We start from the raw sequence: 19,117 nt of genomic DNA, 5'->3' as shown, positions 1-19,117 counted from the left end.
TTCCTTGAATTAAATATTAGAGCGGCGGGCGGTTATCTGAAGTCTATTTTCTTTTTGAGCTCTCTCCAACAACTTTCTTTTCCTCTGGGCATAGCGTCTGCGTGTTATCCTTGTTCATACTTTCTCGGGCCCAACCTGTTCCTGTCTCATCATCTGAGTCATCTCATCTTCTCATTACATCTTTGTGATCTCGAGGAAGCGTGGGCCACGCACCAAAAAAAGTGATTTTTGGATAGGCGGTTTTTTTTTTTCACCTTTTCTTTTCTGGATCTGTATAATTCCACTTCGCTGTCTATATTTGGACACCGGTATACTTTTATTATATGCTGACGGAGGTTTCGATTGAGAACTGTGAAGTTCGGGAACCCTTTTCAAGCCCACATTATACATATCGGGGCATCTTTCGGTTTTCTTTTTCTCTTGTCTTTCTCTTTCCTTTTCTGGGTTGCGTTTGAGATGGTGCTCTTTCTGGCCATATTTGGCTCACTGGATGTATTTATTCGTACAGAACGAACTCTCTTGATTATATACGTATCATAGTGCTATAGACCATGTATGAAATTGATGATGATTATGACGATATATAACCATTTCTGGAGCCTAGGGAACTAGTTGCATGTCTGATTTGACGTAGAGTACTCCGTAGTAAGAGAGACAACGCCACGAAGATTCAGACTGGTTGGCTTGAGGTTACGATCCAAAAAGCTTTAGACCTTCAGTGCACGTAATTCGAGTTTATCCAATAGTATTTAGTCTGGTGAACTGCTTGACGATGGCATTCTGATCGTGTCGAATTAGTAGGCATTTATCCTGTGGTTTATAGTACTTGATATAGACCCTGAACTAGCATGGTGTCTCCCCCGAAGGCTTGTATCAACATCATCATTTATTATAAGAGATGCTATTCGTATATAGTGAATATCTAGATAGATAAAACTTTTGATGCAAATAGTTAGCTCACATAGTAGCCTTCCTTAACACCTACAGAGATCCTCAAAAATCTCCCAGGGAATTAATTTATGTCCATGTGTAGTTGACCTTTTGGTAACGGCTCGGTGGATCTTACGGTTCGTAACGGATAATACTAATTTACCAGTGGAGATTTGCCGGTCAGACTGAAATTTCAATGAAATTTCCTGAAATCAACCCATGAAATGTTGACGCCTCAGGAAGAACCCGGGGGGAGGTTCCAGAAACAGAAGAATCAAGTCTGATGTTATGGTCAAGATGTACTTTCTTAATAATGATTGTATGCTTGTAAATTCTCTTCGCAAATACTTCACATATCACCTTTCTCCAGAGTTATCTACTACTTCGTCCTCCAGCGGAAGCTATTAAAAGCGAACAACGGGCCAATCCCAAAACGGAGAAGAAAGGCTGGACTCCGGCTGGTGGATTTCATCTCTCAATCGAAACTTCTCCGTTCGAACGTTACAACCTCCTTCTTGCCCTGTTGTCACCTCCAGCATCCCCGTTTCTCCCACCCTTCACCCCCTCCCCCCATCAGGCCGACCACGACGTTTTGACCTTCGTCGTCTACTTACCTGAGTGTTCTCCCGAGCCTCAATTTGGGTCTTTCCACTCTTTTGGTTTCTTATAGTTTTTTCTCTTGATCGCTGCTGTTGCCTCCCGTACCGCAACCTTTTTTCGCCCTTCCTACTCTCCTCTCCCGGTCGATCCATCGCAACATCCCCTCTAAAAAGTTGGTCGCGTCGTCGAGTTCACATTTCCATCTCGTCTGGTTGTTCGCCCTGGTTGACGGTTCCGGAGCTGATGATAATTCCCCTGAATTTGACATCGCCACTGCCTCCCCTGCCTCCCCTATCTGTCTGCGCCGTGTTAAGGGTGAACCGCTCCTGACCTTCGTGACAACGTCTTTTCCGGGACTATCGCCTTCTGTGGGCATTCAAAGTGCCTGTTTACGGAAACAATACGTTTAATATAAACATTCATCCCATTCTCACCCCCTATTCCGCCAGGATGCTGCTTCCGAAGGGTGGTGTAACTTGGAAGTCGGCCAAAGCTAGACTGCCCCCATGGCGCGCAGTTCTAGTTTTGGTGACGCGGACACGCTTCCTGATCTCATTAGCTGTCACTGGATTGATTGTCCTATTATGGCGTGGAATTAGCAGTTCCGCGTCGGAAATGCAGAAGTAAGTCCCTTTCACGTTAACCTTTATGCGATCGATCTCGAAACGTGCCCCCGAACCCACATGTCACATCCGCCACAAGTCCTAATTATGCTGTTCTGTTAGTTTCTATTGCTATGGCCCTCCGAAGTCGCCGATGGAGATGAGCCTTAATGAAATGGTCGAATGGGGCGCTCACAGTCAAACCCCAGTCCTTTTCAACCATCACGAACCTTACGAAGTCAACTCCAGCAGTATTTCCAATGTTGACCTCAATCCTATCAAGTCATCGGCCCAGGCTGTCCAGAATTCCGAACGAGTGCTCATCCTGACCCCCTTAAGAGATGCCTCTTTTTTCCTGAACAGATATTTCGACCTGATCTACAAGCTGACCTACCCGCACGAACTTATTGATTTGGCTTTCCTTGTTGGTGACTGCAAGGATGACACACTGGCCGTCCTCACCTCAGAGTTGCAACGGATCCAGGAGCAGGTTGACGAGAAGATTGCTTTCCGCAGTGCAACCATTGTGCAGAAAAATTTCGGATCCGCCTTCGAAATGAACGTGCAGGACAGGCACTCGTTCGCCGCACAGGGTCCTCGACGCAAGGCGATTGGAAAGGCTCGTAACTACCTGCTTTACTCCGCGCTGAAGCCGGATCATTCCTGGGTTTACTGGAGGGATGTGGACATCGTCGACAGCCCGGATACTATTCTGGAGGATTTCATGGCTCACGATAGGGATATTCTTGTTCCTAGTACATACCCCCATTATGGTCTTTTGCTCCGGGAGCAGATGCTAATCGAACTACAGATATTTGGTTCCATCGCTACAAGGATGGTGTTGATATTGAGGGTCGTTGTATGTGGAGATGTATTCCTACTAGCGATATTCTAGTTAGCTAACGGTCGCAGTTGACTACAATTCCTGGATCGAATCCGATAAGGGACGCAGACTTCGACAGACCTTGGACCCCGACACTGTCCTCGCAGAAGGTTACAAGGAGTACGACACTGGCCGTAAATACCTCGTCGGCATGGGAGACTGGAGGAATAACAAGGATGAAGAAGTTGAGCTTGACGGCATTGGCGGCGTTAATATTCTTGTAAAGGCCGACGTCCATCGTTCAGGTATGGACTCCCATTTCTTGCGTCTGCGCGCTTGTGTTCTAACCTTGTATTAGGCATCAACTTCCCTGCGTATGCTTTTGAGAACCAGGCTGAAACTGAAGGATTTGCCCGAATGGCCAAGCGTGCTGGATACCAGGTCTACGGATTGCCCAACTATATCGTCTGGCACATTGATACCGATGAGAAGCCGGGTAACCTTGGGGAGCGCAAGGCTTACTAGCCTGCAGCCTTGAGTTGATTGTCCTTCTCACGGTCCAGTCAAAGGGGCCGAAGGCTGGTCCCTTGACCTGAAATACCCCCTATGCCGTGGGTATCCGACGCGTTACGGTCCAGTTCATTGCATGGAGCCTTTTTCTTCTCTTACGCTGTTTTTTTTTTTTTTTAAACTAATCTTTTTATTTTTCGGATGTCGGAGAACAGCTAGCTCCTGGCACCGGTAATTAGTCTTCTTCGTGTTGCGTTCTAGGGTTACGTCTGCTTTTGTTTGTTGGCGCTATGGGGCAAGTGTGTTCAGCGGTCTTGGAGGCTCATAGAGTTGAATGTGACGAAGCTCTTTTTTTTTTTTGGAGCTCTCCTTGTTCGTCAGCGAAGGACGCCATCGGGGTGATTGAGCCCAGTTGAATTGCTAACTCGGCCAGCCAATGCCTTCTTTTCCCTTTCTGCTCCGGCAGGTTTCTGGTGTTTCCGCTCACTGCCTTCATGATGCTGTGGACCTACAGTGCCGGTTACAGATGGTCCTCTTAAGGTGAAGACTAGACAGCGTCTCACAGTGAGTCGGTCAGTACGAGAGAAATGTCTACCTGACGAGGAAAGGGGATTGTTTGGTGCTTGTTTTTCATGTACATACATATATAGGCTATGTGTAAGTCAGCTGACGGTCAAGCTTTGAAACCATATTAAATATTCATATATGAATGAGTTATTGACCAAGCGATTGGCATGGGGTCTTTGTAAAAAGAAGCAAAACAAGTAGTTCATACTCCGTGTTGGTAGGAAACTATTAACTAACGCTGACTCCTCATACTGAACAATAGTCTCGGATAAGAAATCAAAAACATCCGCCGGCGTCCCCAAATTCCCCCCTCCCCCAAATCAAATCATCCCCCACCATGCTGACCAGGTTCCCCCACCTCATTATAAAATCTACCCCGGCCAGTTTCCCCTTCATTTACAACGCCAGCAGAATCCCCATCGCATCCTTCCATTCCTCAAGTCGGCGTCTTTTCCGGGAATCGAACTTCGCCATGGCCCCGAAGGAATACCTCTGCATCATCCCCGATAAGCCCGGAACTCTCGCGAAGAGACTCGAGGTTCGACCGTATGTCTTTCTTCCATTTGTTTTGTTTTTCCTTCTTACCACTTGATCTTCCCTTGCTTTATAAAAATGGCTTTTGTCGGGGGGCCGGGGGGGGAGAAGAGGGAGTGAGTGTGTGTATAGCGTTGCACACAAACACGTACACACATAAGCAAAAGCAAATTCAAGCACTAACTAATAGTTACATCCTCATATGACTACGTACTATCTAGTCAGCATCTAGAAGGCGTCAAACCTCTCGTCGCAGCAGGGAAGGTTGTTGTTGGCGGTCAGTTTTCCTTTCCTTTCCTTTCTTCTTTGGAGTTGGCGTGAGCGAGATATACACTACCTGCCTACCTACCTACCTACCTACCTACCTATCTACCTATCTACCTATCTATGGAAAAAAAGAAAAATGAAATGGAAAGAAAATAGCTAATGGATGATCTCTTTGTTGACGTGTTTTTTTGCGGGGGGTGTGTAGGCGCTATGTTCGACTCTCATCCTGTTGAAGGCGAAACCCCCTCGTTCAAGGGCAGCGCTCTTATCTGTATTGCTGAGACCGAGGAGGAAGTCAAGGAGGTGATTTGGGGGGATGTCTATACGAGGACTGGGGTTTGGGATGTGGATGCTGCACAGATTATTCCGGTATGTTTTTTTTTTTTTTTTTTTTTCTTTCTTGGGTTTGTTTTTGTTGGTTGGAGAGAGAGAGAGAGAGAGAGAGAGAGAAAGGGAAAATACAGAGGGAGGGAAAGAGAGAGAGAGGCTGTGTGTGTGTACTGACTGTTTTACTACCAGTTCAAATCTGCGGTAAGAGTTGCGGTTTAAGTAATGATATGATTACTATTAACTACACGGTGAATGGATGGAAAGGCACAATATTGCCATTGAAAGATGCTGGCGCTATACAACTGTATAAATATAGATATGAGCAGATACAACTTGAATGAGATGGGCTTTACAGCTTCGCTTTGGGCTTCAGCATAGCCTCGGCCACTTTGAGGCGTTGGACTTTGCCCGTCGCGGTCTTCGGAATTTGTCCTACCATCCAGATCTGGACGGAATCCCGTTATGTTAGTGAGATTCTACGGATATTTCTCGGTCATTCACGGGGGCTTTTGTCTTACCTGCTTGGGGGTCTTAAATTTAGCCAGCTTACCCTGGACCCACGACTTTAGTTCGTCTTCTGTGGCTGTCTGGCCGCTCTTGAGGACGACGGCAGCGCCGATGTCCTCGCCGTAGTGGCCCTCATCAGGGATTGCGAAGCAAACTGCTTCTCCGACCTTTGGGTTGCTCAGGAGTGTGTTGTCGAGTTCAATCGGGCTGATTTTTTCTCCACCCTTGTTGATGAGTTCCTTGATACGTCCCGTGATGATCACGTAGCCGTCAGCGTCTTTCTTGCCCTGGTCACCGGTGCGGAAGAATCCACCCTTGGTGAACGAGGACTTGTTGGCGGCGGGATTATTCAGATACCCCTTGGTTACGTTTTCTCCTCGGACGCAGATCTCTGCCTCCATGCCCTGGGGAACTTCGTTTCCGTCCTGGTCGAGGATCTTGATTTCAACTCCCTGTCCAAGGCCCACGCTGCCGGGTTGTCGCTTTCCAGGGGGAAGAGGGTTGCTTGTCATTTGATGGGCTGCCTCTGTCATCGCGTACGCCTCTAGGACAGGGGCGTTGAATGTCTTCTCCAGGTCCTGGAATGTCTTGGGGGATAAGGGAGAAGAGCAAGAGCGGATAAACCGGATTGGAGGAATGGGGGTTGGTAGCGGCGATTTGAGCAGGATCTGGTGGATCGTGGGCACGGCAGTGAACCAGTTTGCCTTGTGGTTAATGAAGTCTGGCCAGAACTCGTGCGCGGAAAACCTAGAAGGCACAATTACAGAGCCACCCGCGGCAAGAGGTGCCAAGAATGCGGCGAGAAGGCCGTGAACGTGGAACAGAGGCATGACCACGTATGTTCGATCCTGCGGAGTGAGCTTGTATGTTGCCTGGATGTTTCCTAACCCATGTTAGACCTTTATTGGCTACCTGAGAGGCTTGACTCACTCATGGTGGTTGTGAGGTTCTTGTGCGTGAGTGGAACCTGATTGCGGTTAACGTTCTATGCTATAACTGAGGGTATTTGCCTAAGAAAGCATACAGCTTTGGGTCGGCCAGTAGTTCCACTTGTATGTAGAACAAGTGCGATATCATCAGGTTGGGCAGCTTGGATTCCGGCACCCCCCTTTCCGGCTAGCTTTCCGAGTTCCTTGACATCAAGGACGACTTCTGTACCACTCCAGTAGCACTCTGCAATTGCTGCTTGGTATTTCCTTCCTGCCCGAACCGCAGGGCCATCCTGAGCGTAGGATCCTCGTGGAACCAAGACCAGGCTAGAACTGAGGTCATCGATATAGAATTCGAATTCGCCCTGCTTGTAGGCATGGTTGAGAGGAGCGGCAATAGATCGCTGCCACGAAGCTGCTAGGAATGAAACAATAAATTCATACGAGTTCACAAGGGCAATGGACACTGCCGCTCCATGCCCAACGCCCAAGTCCGCTAGTTTAGCCTGGAAATCGGTGATGTGAGAGTGCAATTGCTGGTAGGAAATCGACAGAGGAGCTGGCTTTTGAGGGACAATAATGGCGACCCCGGCATCGTCGGACGAGAAAGATTGCGCTAATGTAGACATTTTGTCCTTGGGCTAGCAGCTATGGGATGCTCTGCAAACTGGAGATACTCAGCGTCTTGGCTGAGGGAATCGGTGACGGATCGAATGGATAGACAAGTAGAGTCGAATGATCTCTAGTTAGTACCCTGTAGCCGCCAGCCCCGGAATCCAACCAAGCATGTTGCTTGTTTTACTTTTCGCTGCTTCTCCACAGCCAGGCCGTGATTTCAAACATTGCAAACAAGACAAATGAAGCAAACTTTCTGCTCCTCCTCCAACGCTTCGATTCAAGCTCTCCCCTCTGGCGGACCATGTATGTATGCCGCATCGCATTCTGGATCTTTTTGCATACTTGTTTTCGCAGCATGACCTCTGAATCCACTCCGTCAAAGGGCGGGGGCATGTTGTCTCTCTATGCCAATTTACTCGACTCGTCTGCCGACAACTCCCCCGGAACCATTTCTCGCGCGCCGGTTGTCTTCAAACAAAGCTCTGAAGGCGAGGGTCAGCTCGATGAGTCCTCTGTCAAGAAACAAGTTAGCACTGGTATGTATTATTATTTGATTCTTGTACTTTCGAAAATCCAAGTCTGCTTGTATGTCTTGTTCGATTGCGAATGCGCGCTTATACCTGGCTATTCACCGTGCAGCTTCACTTCGATTTCAGCCTACAAAACGGCCCCAGTTAGCAGCACAGAAACCTAAGACTAAACCAAGTTTACCGAAAAATACTCCTGCAGCACCTCCGACAACTGCTCCGGTCAAGACTACACTGGCAGATTGGGCGGCTACGGAAGAGGATGATGTGAATGGATTCTACGCTGGACCAAAGAGGCAACGAGGCGGGCGCAAGAAGCGCAAGAAGAACCGAGAAGCACATGAGATCGTCCAGAACTGGGACGATATCTATGACCCGTCAAGGCCGAATAACTATGATGAATACAAACACAGTGACGAGCAAATATCCGAGGTTCGGGAGTGGAAGGATCGTTTATATGCGCACCGCATGACAAGATCGCGGAGTCAGGACTCGTATAGCGACGATGAATATACACGTCCAATGAAGCGTAAGTCCTGTCGGAAGTGGAATCAGGCCTATTTGGCCGCTAAATTTTGTCCAGGACAATTTGCTCCCCCAGGTAGTTTCGCTCCACCTCCAAATCTCAATGATATTCCACCTCCACCGTCCGATTCTGCCCAAGATGCTGCTTCCGGGGAAGATGCATTCGATCGGCGGGCCCGAATGGGTACAAACCCAAGCGATACACCAATGCCAGACTATTCACCACCCCAGGCACCACTTACCATAGTGGCCGACGATCCCACCGGCGAAGATGCTTATATGCGGCGTTCTCAAATGCCAGCTTCGACTCAACCCCCAGCTCCTCCAAGGACCTTGGACTCTTTCCAGCCGGCCTTCGCTACAATATCTCGCGCCTCAGTCCGATATGCTCTTCCACCGCCTCCGGAGGATATTCCAGCATCAGAAGCGGAACTTGAGGAATTCTTTGCGAACGAGCAGCCTGCCGAGGATGAAGGCGAAGAGAATGGCCAGCGTTCCCTCCGGCCTGGACAAAAAGGATTTGCCGAACGATTGTTGGCTAAGTACGGATGGACAAAAGGATCTGGGCTGGGTGCAACTGGCTCCGGTATTGTCAATCCATTACAAGTCAAAGTGGAAAAACAGAAGAAACGCCCAGATTCGGAGGGTGGTGGATTTGCTACCCCGGCTGGCAGGGGCAAAATTATTGGGGGCAAGAGAAAGCATGAAGATACCGGCAAGTTTGGTCCAATGAGTGAAGTCATTGTCCTGAAAGGGATGCTAGACGGCATGGACTTGGATGCAGAATTGGCGGGGGATGAAGGCGGAGGTATAATGCAGGAAATTGGAGAAGAGTGTGCGGAAAAGGTGACGAACCTAAAATCTTATTTTCTATATGTAATAAACTAACATTAAACAGTATGGACGTGTTGAGCGGGTCTATATCTATCGTGATGCTGGACCTCCGGTTCCCGTCTTCATCAAATTTACTGCCCAACTTTCTGCTCTTCGGGTGAGTGCTACTCTAGTGTTGTGTTGACTCCAGCCAATGTGTTTCGGGCTAATGGTTTATTTTTGAAGGCTGTGAATGCCCTCGAAGGCCGGATATTCAACGGGAACAAAATCACTGCGCGGTTTTTCGACACTCAGAACTTTGAACAAGGCATATATGAGGATTGACCGAGCAAAAACAAACATATTGATAGGCGTCTGACGGCCGCTATAACCAGACCCCTATCCGCTATTCTTCACTGCCGCCAAACATGCCGAATCATCATCGCGTTGTGGCCCTCTAAATGGGGGGTTAAAAAAAAGAACAGTGCCACAGGGACATCCCATTCCCAAGCTCGTCACCTAGAAGGTGATTCGATCAAATAACTCCATGTCATCTATGGAGTTCTCGCTATTGTTTTCTGATAAATAGGACTCGTCATGTTCAATCGAAGTGTAGTCGTCTTCAAAATCTGCTACCACAGGAGCAGAATCGTGTGGTTGGCTTTCTGGCTGCGCATTTTCTATATAGGCAGTTTTCGCCATGCACCAAGGACATATTCCGACCAGGGGAAGCACCCATGATTCTAATGCACTGCAATAATAGCCGGACTTGAGCGCAGTCTTGCAGGCAATGCGTATGGAAGATGTTGGGTTTGGATGGAGACAAAGGGCGTGATACCAGGAAATCCCGTGGCACATGGTGATTTCAAGCTTGGGTTTGGGGGAATGAACGATTATTTCTCTGACTGGTCGTCTCGATAGGTGTTGGTAATGATAGATAGGAAGTGTACGTGTACGAGTATTCCAACGACTCTGGACAAAATTAAAGGCCCTTATATACTTTTAGACATTGCAAAGCAGAGGTAAATTTTAATGGAGGTTTCCGTCAACAGCCAGTCTACTGTAGCTGCATGTAACTTGCGGGTTATAAAGCGCAGAGCTAGAAATGCACATACTGGGACTGATTTCTTTGAGTGAGTTGGCCTACTTTAGTGTCTTTAGTTTGACCTATACCGGGGATTTCCCTCTATCTGAAACAAACAAAAAAAAATGATCTGTAAATAACACCAGTGCAACCTACTCCGTAAGCTCAAGGAAAAACTAAATTTATTTGCTAGACACAGGTTTCCAATTGAGAGCATGTCATGTGACCTGTATAGAAATGCGCCGAAAAGCGATTGGCTGGAGGGGGGAAGATGGAAGAACTGATGGACTCTTCCAGATCAAATGAACTTGAAGTCTTGCTTCAACCCTGCCATTCACCTCACCATCCACACCTCTCGCCTCGTTCTATCTTACGATACCATTTTGTCTGCCCACCTCTCTCTCGCATATCTCTCCCACCTATTTCTGGCGCTCCTCCTGAGGATCACTCTACCTAGGTAGCTTTTGCCCTGTTCTGCAACCCCAGCTCCAACCCCGAAGTCGCGCAACGCAATTTTCACCTCACCTGTCGCCTCTCACCTACTCTTTGATTGAGTTTATATTTTCTCGGCTCCCTTTGGCGTCGTCTACCTGATATCTTCTTCCTACCAAGGCGCGACCTTTCACGAACCTCGCCTCCATTCTTGTCCAATATCACGGAACCTCTTTCGGATTTGTCAACCTGTCTACCAGAAACAATGTCGCTGTGTCTCAACCGTCTCACTGAAGAGAGGTATGTGATTTTTAAACCCTTTCTTTTGACCTCATTGCATTCGCACCTTTTATTCTCGCGATTTCCGCCCCACTGGAGCTAACCTTGACCTTGTACCCCGCGCAGAAAGCAGTGGCGACGAGACCATCCATTCGGTTTCTATGCCAAGCCACACAGAACTCCTCAGGGTGTCCTTGACTTGAAGAGATGGGAATGTGGTATTCCTGGGAAGTCGCAAACACTGTGGGAGGGCGGTCTGTTTAAGCTGGACGTTACGTTCCCCGATGGTAAGTGACAGTTCTTTTCTGGATATTGCAGCACATCAGTTGGCTAACACTCTCCCCTTTTTACAGAGTATCCCACAAAGCCTCCTAAGTGTATGTTTCACCCCCTTTGCTTTTGGTCTCTGGTTCAAGAGCTCTATAGTAGGACTGGGGACCAACGACTGTTATGTGGATCTCGAATCTCTGGTGTTAACTGCTTCTCTTCTGGCGCGCTGGACTAACTTTCTTCCTCGTACAGGCAAGTTCGTACCTCCGCTTTTCCACCCCAACGTCTATCCATCCGGCACCGTCTGTCTGTCTATCCTGAATGAGGATGACGCGTGGAAACCCGCCATCACCATCAAACAGATTTTACTTGGAATTCAGGATTTGCTCAATGACCCAAATCCAGAGTCCCCTGCACAAGCTGATGCATACCACTTGTTCAAGCGAGATAGACCAGCTTACGAGAAACGTGTTCGACAAGTTGTGAAGGATAACCCCGCCCTATAAAACCAACCTGACGACAAGCGTATTGTTTTTTCTCAATCAGGGTCTTCATGATTTCGCAACTCTATTTTCACTTTCTATTTTCCAATTCTCTTCATCAGGAATTCAGGAGTTTTATTGGCGGAGATGGCAGATCAAGCAACTTGTTCCACGTGGGGTATGGTGAAGAAGACCAAGATCTCAATCTTCCGTCCCTCACAGCCTGTATCGGTCGAAAATGAAGTGGAATGGTCACGAGCCTGTGTTCTTCTCCGCATTTTATAATGATTAGCTATCTAGGCTACTGTTAATTTTTTTTTTTTTTTTTTACTGCTCTACTTATGGTTGTTCTTTGTTAGCGAGCATGGCGTCTTAGAATTTGACGAAATCATGAGGCCATGGACGGCGTTTTTTTTTTCCCCAGAGGGTTTATTTCATTTTCTCCGAGGAGGTCGTCGAGCTATCCGCACATACCACATCCATTCCCACTCTGCTTGCGTCTTTTGTTCCAACTTGCATAGAAGATCTTTTTACTGGTGCAGGTTTTGGTGAGAACAAGGGTGAATAGAAGAAGGCTGGGTTATGAGAGCCAAGCTTTACCCATGTATCGCGTAGATTTCAGAGAGAGAAAGCAGATATATGTTCCTCTTCTTATAGCGACTTTGAATCCAAGCTTGGAGGACTTTTTTTTTTTTTTTTTGTGGATAGGCAGTTTGTACAGTACAGCATAGAGATTGGAGTCGTTGGACTAGAAAAGCCACGGGGGGTTGTCGGCCAATGAAGTCCCACATATTGCGTGGTGCAGAGGAAAAGCGGTTATCTTATCGGAAGTGAGTCAGTCTCTCTGTCTACGTAAATTCAGTGTCCGAAATCGCCCCTCGATCCCGCCCCGCCGGTACGGGTCTTGATCTTGCAGTGGCATTTAAAATTCCCTGTTCCCCTCTATCTACTATCAACACTTTGTTCAATTCTCTCCCCCCCCCCCCCTTCCCTTCTCTACGTCCTCCGGGCTGTCTACTATTTTTGAGTCGATTCTCAATTGCTCGTGGTCAGCATGTGTGGTATCTTTGCGTGTCATCAGTATGCTCTTTTTTACCTAATATTTTTTTACCCCCATTCCCCTCCGTCTATCTACTCCACAACCAAACTCTCCCTTTTCCAGTATCAATGCTAATTGTATGGTCACAGTCACCCCGATGTCCAGGCATTCAAGCCTACAGCTTTGCGCATGTCCAAGGCGTAAGTGAATTCTGACTCTATCTTTCTTAATGGAGCAATAGAATTGATCCTGATTGTGAACAGTGTGCGCCATCGTGGACCCGATTGGAGTGAGTCATGCGGTCATTGATCTTTGCCGACACAACACAATTCTCTAACACTTGAACAGGTGGAAACTTCGTTGATGGTAGCACCAGTGCGTCCAATCCGATCTCATGTGCAAAAAAAATTACTATTAAGATTTGATCGCTGACCCAATTGCAGTTCTTTGCCACGAGCGCCTGTGCATCGTCGGCGTCGGTATGTAGTTCGCAACAACACTTCCTGCCTTCGTCCTGCGTCCCCTGCTAAGACTTCCTGAAGGCTCCGGTGCTCAGCCCCTGGTCAACGATGAGGGCTCCCTCGCTTTGACTGTCAATGGCGAGATCTACAACCACCGCATCCTGAGGAAATCTCTGGACGTGGAATACAACTATAAGACACATTCCGACTGTGAAGTCATTATCCCACTGGTATGTGCGATCGGTGTCGCTTTTGCGCTTTTGATGATAATATGTTGGGATACTGACGACGTTTTAGTACATGAAATATGGTCTCGATGCCCCCAAGCATCTGGATGGTATGTTCTCTTGGGTTCTCTATGACAAGAAGGAAGACAGGGTTGTGGCCGCACGTGACCCCATTGGTGTCATCAGCTTCTATATCGGCTGGTCTTCCCAGACCCCTGGCGCTGTCTACTTTGCCTCTGAACTGAAGAGCTTGCACCCCGTTTGCGACAAGATCGAGGCCTTCCCTCCTGGCCACATCTTCGACTCCAAGACCGGTGCCATGACCCGGTACTTCGAGCCTTCGTGGTGGGACGCGAGCAAGATCCCCTCAAACCCCGTCGACTACAAAGCTATCCGTGAGTCTCTGGAGAAGTCCGTCCGCAAGCGTCTGATGGCGGAAGTCCCCTATGGTGTTCTGTTGTCTGGTGGTCTTGATTCCAGCTTGGTTGCGTCTATTGCCCAGCGGGAGACCCAGCGCATGCAGGTCGCCAAGCCTGCTGGAGACAAGAGCCAGGATAACAGCGAACTCGTCGGTATTGATGACTCCAACGAGCTCTCCACTGTCAACTCGTTCCAGAAGTTACAGTCTTTCTCTATCGGTCTTCCTGGTGCTCCCGACACCGCGGCCGCCATGGAGGTCGCCAAGTTCCTCGGAACCGAGCACCACGCTTTCACCTTCACTATTGAAGACGGACTCAACGCCCTCTCCGACGTCATTTACCACCTGGAGACCTACGATGTCACCACAATTCGTGCCTCCACCCCCATGTACCTTCTCAGCCGCAAGGTTAAGGGTTTGGGCGTTAAGATGGTTCTCAGCGGTGAGGGAAGTGACGAGATCTTTGGTGGTTATCTCTACTTCCACGCTGCTCCCAACAAGGAGGAGTTCCACAAGGAGACCGTCAGGCGAGTTAAGAACCTGCACCTCTCAGACTGCCTCCGTGCCAACAAGTCCACATCCGCCTGGGGCCTGGAAGCCCGCGTTCCTTTCCTGGACAAGGCCTTCCTTGAAACCGCCATGAACGTTGACCCCCAGGAGAAGATGATCACCAAGGACCGTATTGAGAAGTATATTCTGCGCAAGGCTTTCGACACCACCGATGAGCCTGACGTCCAGCCTTACCTACCGGAGAAGATTCTCTGGCGCCAGAAGGAACAATTCTCTGACGGTGTCGGTTACAGCTGGATTGACGCCCTCAAGGATCAGGCCGAAATCCAGGTCACTGATGAGATGATGAAGAACCCTAAGCCCGAGTGGGGTGACGATATCCCCGATACCAAGGAAGCGTACGTTTCTTTATTTTTCGCTGCAAGAGGAAGCAAGAGCTAACCTAAAATATAGTTACTGGTACCGTACGATGTTCGACGAGCTCTTCCCACCATCCTGCGCCTCCACAGTTTCGCGCTGGGTCCCTACATGGTCTAAGCAGACCGACCCTAGTGGAAGGTATGTGTGCCAAAGACACTAAGAATATTCTTCATATTGCTTGCTCTGTTGAATTCCGCCACTGACTTGCGTTCTTTTTTTTTCCAGAGCTATTGCGACTCACGTCGCCAAGTACGAATCCGCCGTATAGATGTTTCGATATTTGGAATCTGAAAGATGTCGTTGAATTTAGTTTTATTTAAGGATATAGAAGCCTGCATAGATGATTTTACGTGAACTGTTCCTTTGGGGGCGCAAAAGCGAGGTTCGTTCAACCGTCCAACTGGCGTCACCGTTTATTTTTGCTTTTTTTTTCGACTCTGCCCGTATTCTTTGGGGATACCAAAATAAAAGCCAATGTCAGAATGGATAGGAACCGTGGCGTCATAGTTTTTTTCACCTAATGTTATGTTTCTATATACGATCTTTTTAATTCTCAATTAGCTGTGATCATGTGCTTTGTGTATGATCGATCACCTTGAGCTTGGATCCTGTGGGTGGTGACATGAAGTAAAGTAACCATGGTATTATACATGGGGATATAAGATGAGGTAGAGAATGAGAAGAGTTAAAACTATTATAGGTAGAAGCTTCTCCTCATGTAGGCAAGAGAAAATGGGAGATTGACTTGTATGAAAGGATAGGATGGTTTAAACAAGGAATATTGAAGCTATTCGCAAGAACAGTGAACTTCATAGATGTGACACTGCATGATGTTTTTAGAGGGCCAGGAAAATGACAGGCAGGTGACTTTAGTTTTGCACGGTTTATTCGTGTCACATGATTATCACGTGCTAGCCCAGGCAATCAGGTTGCTCCCGGAGCAATCCGGAATCACTTAGGGATGGCTCAGGACACGCACTTTTGTGCTTACTCCACACTCAGGGCCCAAGTCAGGCCTCAGGAATCCAGTTCGGCAAACAAAATGGGTTTCGCCAGGCATCCAGAGCTGAGCCTTAAGGCACCAAGCCGCATTAGGGCGGCTTTTACCGGCAGCCGAGCAACAGCCAATCACGGGACCAGGCTTTACCCGTGGCTTTCCCCATTATTGTTTCGACTTCTCAACCTCCTCCTCTTGCCCCCATCCGATTCTTCTTCTCCTCGTCGTCATTCTTCCTCCTCCTCCTCCCATCCACCCCATTCTCATTCCACTTATCTAGGTTTCTTGACGTTCTCGTCTTAATTCCTACCACATAATCTTCACAATGTCTGCTCCTGCTGCTTTCTCTGACATCGCCAAGGCGGCCAACGATGTATGTGCTGCTCTCAACCCATTCTTCTGCTTCACCTCGCTAGGGGGGATGGGCCGCAATGACCCGGATTTTCCTGCTAATCCTTCATCCAATAGCTCCTGAACAAGGATTTTTACCACACCAGCGCTGGTATGTTGTTTCAATCCCATGGTTTTCTTACAACAGCAGCTGGTCAACCCTTTTCGCGCGAGCAAGGAAGCTGACTTTTGGTCCTTTAGCCAGCCTTGAGGTTAAGTCCAAGGCTCCCAATGGCGTCACCTTCAACGTGAAGGGAAAGTCTGCCCACGAGGGCCCCATCGCTGGTAACGTATGTGCCTCGGTCTCAATGTTTCAATACGCGACTTCTAGAATTTCAAGCTCACACTCTTCCCGCTATAGCTCGAGGCCAAGTACGTCGACAAGCCTACTGGTAAACGCCCCCATCATCGCAAACGTCCCTTAAGGAAACCACCCGATTCCCTAAACCTCCGATTGCGTGACAAACGGCCTGTAGTCATCATATCATGCACACATGGCCTGTCAGCGTCTACTAAAATGATTATTACGTCAAGGCTTACCGAACATGAAATAATGCTAATAATTTATCCCCGCTCAGGCCTCACCCTCACCCAGGCTTGGACCACCGCCAACGCCCTCGACACCAAGCTCGAGCTCGACAACAACATTGCCAAGGGCCTCAAGGCTGAGATCATCACCCAGTACCTCCCTGCCAAGCAGTCCAAGGGTGCTAAGCTCAACCTCTACTTCAAGCAGCCCAACCTGCACGCTCGTGCTTTCTTCGACCTCCTCAACGGCCCCTCTGCCAACTTCGATGCTGTCCTTGGCCACGAGGGCTTCCTCGTCGGTGCTGAGGGTGGCTACGATGTCCAGAAGGCTGCCATTACCAAGTACTCCGCTGCCGTCGGCTACAGCGTTCCCCAGTACTCTGCTGCCATCACCGCTGGCAACAACCTGACCGTTTTCTCTGCTAGCTACTACCACCGCGTCAACGCTCAAGTTGAAGCCGGTGCTAAGGCTACCTGGGACTCCAAGGCGGGCAACTCTGTTGGCCTTGAGGTTGCCAGCAAGTACCGCCTTGACCCCTCTTCCTTCGCCAAGGTAAGTAATCGATTACAGAGTTCGCGATTGGGTATGCGTTCTAACCAGCTTCTCCCTCTCTTCAGGCCAAGATCAACGACCGTGGTATCGCCGCTCTGGCCTACAACGTTCTCCTCCGCCCTGGTGTCACCCTCGGCCTCGGTGCTTCCTTCGATACCCAGAACCTTAACCAGGCTGCCCACAAGGTTGGCGCCAGCTTCACCTTTGAGGCTTAAGCGACTAATCTCGCAACTTCGCCCTGAGTGCCCGTCTACGCCTGGATTTCTTGTTCCAGTACGCTTGGGTTAGTACTTCGAAAGCTTTGTAGGCTTTCTTCGAAGTTGCTTACTTCTTACCCTGCTGTCTCTGCTTCTAAAGCTGTTTTTTTTTCCGGGGGACCGCATAGATGGGGGCAGTGGATGTATATAGAGGGCAGGAGCTCGGGGTTAGGTGGACATGATATTTAGATATCAGGTTATTAATCATGTATCGTACGTTTTTTGACGATGACTGTATATCAATAAGACTAAATTTCCTTTGTTTCACACTCTTCCTACACGCTAACACACACTCGAGCACCAAGTCTCCCGTCAATCAATCGAATGGGATATCCCGATCTATTCAGAGGTATATACATATATATAAAGGAGCATTTGGACGAGGGAGCGAACCATGCTTACCCGTCCTTCCCTCGTGTAGATTTAGGCGTCTTGCCAGTCCGATCACCCAGAGCCGCAGCATTATTCGGCCACCGGAAGAGCCCCGATATCGCCCCCGCGCCGACCAAAATCCCACAAACAAGAAGAAAGCGCATAGCAAAGTCCCCCCGCTTCCCAAGATACTGATCATTAATGGAAGCCCCCATTTCCCGGGCCCGCCGCTCCCGCCGACGCTGATCCTCCGCTGTCTGCGTCCGGTAGTGCCCTCGCGCATTGAAATGCGAAACTGGGTTCCGATCTATAAACGAAGTCGGGTCATCGTCTGCATGATTCGCCGCCCCAGAGCCAGGACTAGAACCGGAGCTGCCTGCAGCACCAGCACCAGCACCAGCACCAGCACCGGAGGCGGAAGGATTCGGCGCATTCCTCCCAGACCCTCCATACCCACCATGCGCATAGAAACTCGGCGGCGGACCACGAAACGGCCCGCGACGCTTCGAAAGCCCACTTGCGGGTCGAGACCCGAAGTACGATGCTCCTTTGTGGCTGCTGTGGCTGCTATAACTGCCCATGGGATGTTGGCCTGCTTGTGCGCTGCTGTGTGTTGATGAGTGGGATGGAGCGGAGTGGATGTTGTTGTCGTGGTCGTATGCGGCGCGTTTCGCGGTATTGGAGAGGACGTGGTAGGCTGAGGAGAATTTGGCGAAACGGGCAGACGCGGTAGGGTCTTTGCGGTTTCGGTCGGGGTGGTGGCGGAGGGAGAGGGAGTAGAATTTTCTTGAAATTTTTTTTTTTTTTTCTTTATTAGTTATTGTATTCTATTATAATATATATATTGTTTATTCTGTTTTATTAGGGTTGGATTGGATTGGATTTTTGGGGGGAGGTACTTCTTTATTTCGGCGGGTGTGGCTGTTATAGGGACATCGAGGATTTCATAGTATGTAGGCTCTCGGTTTGAAGCTAACCGGTAAGAAGATGAACTTGAGAAGAGTTGTGCGCGGGCATCTCTGTTGTATCTGAATCTAGGTCTGGATGTGCAGGTAGATGCGGCGTAACGAAGAGGAACCGAGAAGATGAACTGGGAAGGATTGCTGAGGCGCAATTGAGAGGATGAATTCTTCAGGGTAGGAAGGAAAGGCATGCCTCTGTATGTTGTGTGCAGGAAGGAGACAGCATGAGGTGAATTGAATAGTGAGGTGGTTGCATGTTTTTGAGTAAGTTGCTACGGATTGATTGTAAATGATAGAGACTCGCCGCTTATCGGAGCATAGTGAGTGCGTCATCTGCTCACACGACCCTATAGT

General features: G+C 48.8%; 10 protein-coding genes across 10 annotated transcripts; 7 read left to right on the top strand and 3 right to left on the bottom strand.

Moving 5' to 3' along the window:
- Positions 1-1,227: 1,227 nt before the first annotated feature.
- Positions 1,228-1,940, top strand: P175DRAFT_0536165 (uncharacterized protein; the record flags this gene model as incomplete). Its single annotated transcript, XM_040900292.1, has 3 exons — positions 1,228-1,249; positions 1,326-1,572; positions 1,721-1,940. 3 exons carry the CDS (start codon positions 1,228-1,230, stop codon positions 1,938-1,940), a joined length of 489 nt encoding a protein of 162 aa, XP_040748735.1.
- On the top strand, positions 1,791-3,661 carry P175DRAFT_0107504 (ANP1/MMN9/VAN1 family protein). The gene is made up of 5 exons (XM_040892342.1): positions 1,791-2,153; positions 2,256-2,887; positions 2,944-2,991; positions 3,045-3,260; positions 3,314-3,661. The coding sequence occupies exons 1-5, from the start codon at positions 1,981-1,983 to the stop codon at positions 3,478-3,480; spliced, it is 1,236 nt and encodes a 411-aa protein (XP_040748734.1). The 5' UTR covers positions 1,791-1,980; the 3' UTR covers positions 3,481-3,661.
- A 785-nt stretch (positions 3,662-4,446) lies between these two features.
- P175DRAFT_0487761 (uncharacterized protein) lies at positions 4,447-5,382 on the top strand (the record flags this gene model as incomplete). The annotated part of the gene is made up of 4 exons (XM_040895679.1): positions 4,447-4,578; positions 4,788-4,843; positions 5,039-5,202; positions 5,353-5,382. Exons 1-4 carry the CDS (start codon positions 4,505-4,507, stop codon positions 5,380-5,382), a joined length of 324 nt encoding a protein of 107 aa, XP_040748733.1. The 5' UTR covers positions 4,447-4,504.
- A 130-nt stretch (positions 5,383-5,512) lies between these two features.
- Positions 5,513-7,228, bottom strand: P175DRAFT_0496502 (acyl--CoA ligase; the record flags this gene model as incomplete). Its single annotated transcript, XM_040896126.1, has 4 exons — positions 5,513-5,608; positions 5,682-6,553; positions 6,601-6,637; positions 6,695-7,228. 4 exons carry the CDS (start codon positions 7,226-7,228, stop codon positions 5,513-5,515), a joined length of 1,539 nt encoding a protein of 512 aa, XP_040748732.1.
- Positions 7,229-7,572: 344 nt separating this feature from the next.
- On the top strand, positions 7,573-9,427 carry P175DRAFT_0446418 (putative G-patch DNA repair protein (Drt111); the record flags this gene model as incomplete). Its single annotated transcript, XM_040894342.1, has 5 exons — positions 7,573-7,753; positions 7,857-8,273; positions 8,328-9,115; positions 9,168-9,260; positions 9,329-9,427. 5 exons carry the CDS (start codon positions 7,573-7,575, stop codon positions 9,425-9,427), a joined length of 1,578 nt encoding a protein of 525 aa, XP_040748731.1.
- A 174-nt stretch (positions 9,428-9,601) lies between these two features.
- On the bottom strand, positions 9,602-9,940 carry P175DRAFT_0536160 (uncharacterized protein; the record flags this gene model as incomplete). Its single annotated transcript, XM_040900291.1, has 1 exon — positions 9,602-9,940. One exon carries the CDS (start codon positions 9,938-9,940, stop codon positions 9,602-9,604), a length of 339 nt encoding a protein of 112 aa, XP_040748730.1.
- A 514-nt stretch (positions 9,941-10,454) lies between these two features.
- On the top strand, positions 10,455-11,836 carry P175DRAFT_0107229 (E2 SUMO-conjugating protein UBC9). The gene is made up of 4 exons (XM_040892340.1): positions 10,455-10,898; positions 11,004-11,164; positions 11,231-11,254; positions 11,400-11,836. The coding sequence occupies exons 1-4, from the start codon at positions 10,864-10,866 to the stop codon at positions 11,651-11,653; spliced, it is 474 nt and encodes a 157-aa protein (XP_040748729.1). The 5' UTR covers positions 10,455-10,863; the 3' UTR covers positions 11,654-11,836.
- An 847-nt stretch (positions 11,837-12,683) lies between these two features.
- Positions 12,684-15,135, top strand: P175DRAFT_0561022 (asparagine synthetase B; the record flags this gene model as incomplete). The annotated part of the gene is made up of 9 exons (XM_040901016.1): positions 12,684-12,709; positions 12,818-12,868; positions 12,932-12,957; positions 13,017-13,043; positions 13,112-13,147; positions 13,211-13,359; positions 13,427-14,682; positions 14,738-14,842; positions 14,930-15,135. The coding sequence occupies 9 exons, from the start codon at positions 12,684-12,686 to the stop codon at positions 14,970-14,972; spliced, it is 1,719 nt and encodes a 572-aa protein (XP_040748728.1). The 3' UTR covers positions 14,973-15,135.
- An 891-nt stretch (positions 15,136-16,026) lies between these two features.
- Positions 16,027-17,387, top strand: P175DRAFT_0446587 (porin; the record flags this gene model as incomplete). Its single annotated transcript, XM_040894352.1, has 5 exons — positions 16,027-16,074; positions 16,170-16,203; positions 16,293-16,381; positions 16,453-17,172; positions 17,238-17,387. The coding sequence occupies 5 exons, from the start codon at positions 16,027-16,029 to the stop codon at positions 17,385-17,387; spliced, it is 1,041 nt and encodes a 346-aa protein (XP_040748727.1).
- A 282-nt stretch (positions 17,388-17,669) lies between these two features.
- P175DRAFT_0467224 (DnaJ domain protein) lies at positions 17,670-19,022 on the bottom strand. The gene is made up of 2 exons (XM_040894933.1): positions 18,701-19,022; positions 17,670-18,587 (listed from the first exon to the last, which is right to left on the bottom strand). The coding sequence occupies exons 1-2, from the start codon at positions 18,952-18,954 to the stop codon at positions 17,828-17,830; spliced, it is 1,014 nt and encodes a 337-aa protein (XP_040748726.1). The 5' UTR covers positions 18,955-19,022; the 3' UTR covers positions 17,670-17,827.
- Positions 19,023-19,117: the final 95 nt, after the last annotated feature.

The sequence above is a fragment of the Aspergillus ochraceoroseus genome (assembly GCF_002846915.1).
Source record: "Aspergillus ochraceoroseus IBT 24754 chromosome Unknown P175scaffold_11, whole genome shotgun sequence".
Taxonomy (NCBI): domain Eukaryota; kingdom Fungi; phylum Ascomycota; class Eurotiomycetes; order Eurotiales; family Aspergillaceae; genus Aspergillus; species Aspergillus ochraceoroseus.
The sequence above is the reverse complement of the archived record's forward strand: the minus strand, read 5'-3'. Positions and strand labels throughout refer to the sequence as shown.

Bases quoted from the DNA above. Each gene is read 5' to 3' on its own strand.
- P175DRAFT_0107504 (XM_040892342.1), top strand. From the start codon at position 1,981: ATGCTGCTTCCGAAGGGTGGTGTAACTTGGAAGTCGGCCAAAGCTAGA. The intron at 2,154-2,255 runs GTAAGTCCCTTT...CTGTTCTGTTAG, and splicing joins TCCGCGTCGGAAATGCAGAA to TTTCTATTGCTATGGCCCTC. The intron at 2,992-3,044 runs GTATGTGGAGAT...TAACGGTCGCAG, and splicing joins TGTTGATATTGAGGGTCGTT to TTGACTACAATTCCTGGATC.
- P175DRAFT_0107229 (XM_040892340.1), top strand. From the start codon at position 10,864: ATGTCGCTGTGTCTCAACCGTCTCACTGAAGAGAG. The intron at 10,899-11,003 runs GTATGTGATTTT...TACCCCGCGCAG, and splicing joins AACCGTCTCACTGAAGAGAG to AAAGCAGTGGCGACGAGACC. The intron at 11,165-11,230 runs GTAAGTGACAGT...CCCTTTTTACAG, and splicing joins GGACGTTACGTTCCCCGATG to AGTATCCCACAAAGCCTCCT.
- P175DRAFT_0467224 (XM_040894933.1), bottom strand. From the start codon at position 18,954: ATGCCTTTCCTTCCTACCCTGAAGAATTCATCCTCTCAATTGCGCCTC. The intron at 18,588-18,700 runs GTACCTCCCCCC...AAAAATTTCAAG, and splicing joins ACACCCGCCGAAATAAAGAA to AAAATTCTACTCCCTCTCCC.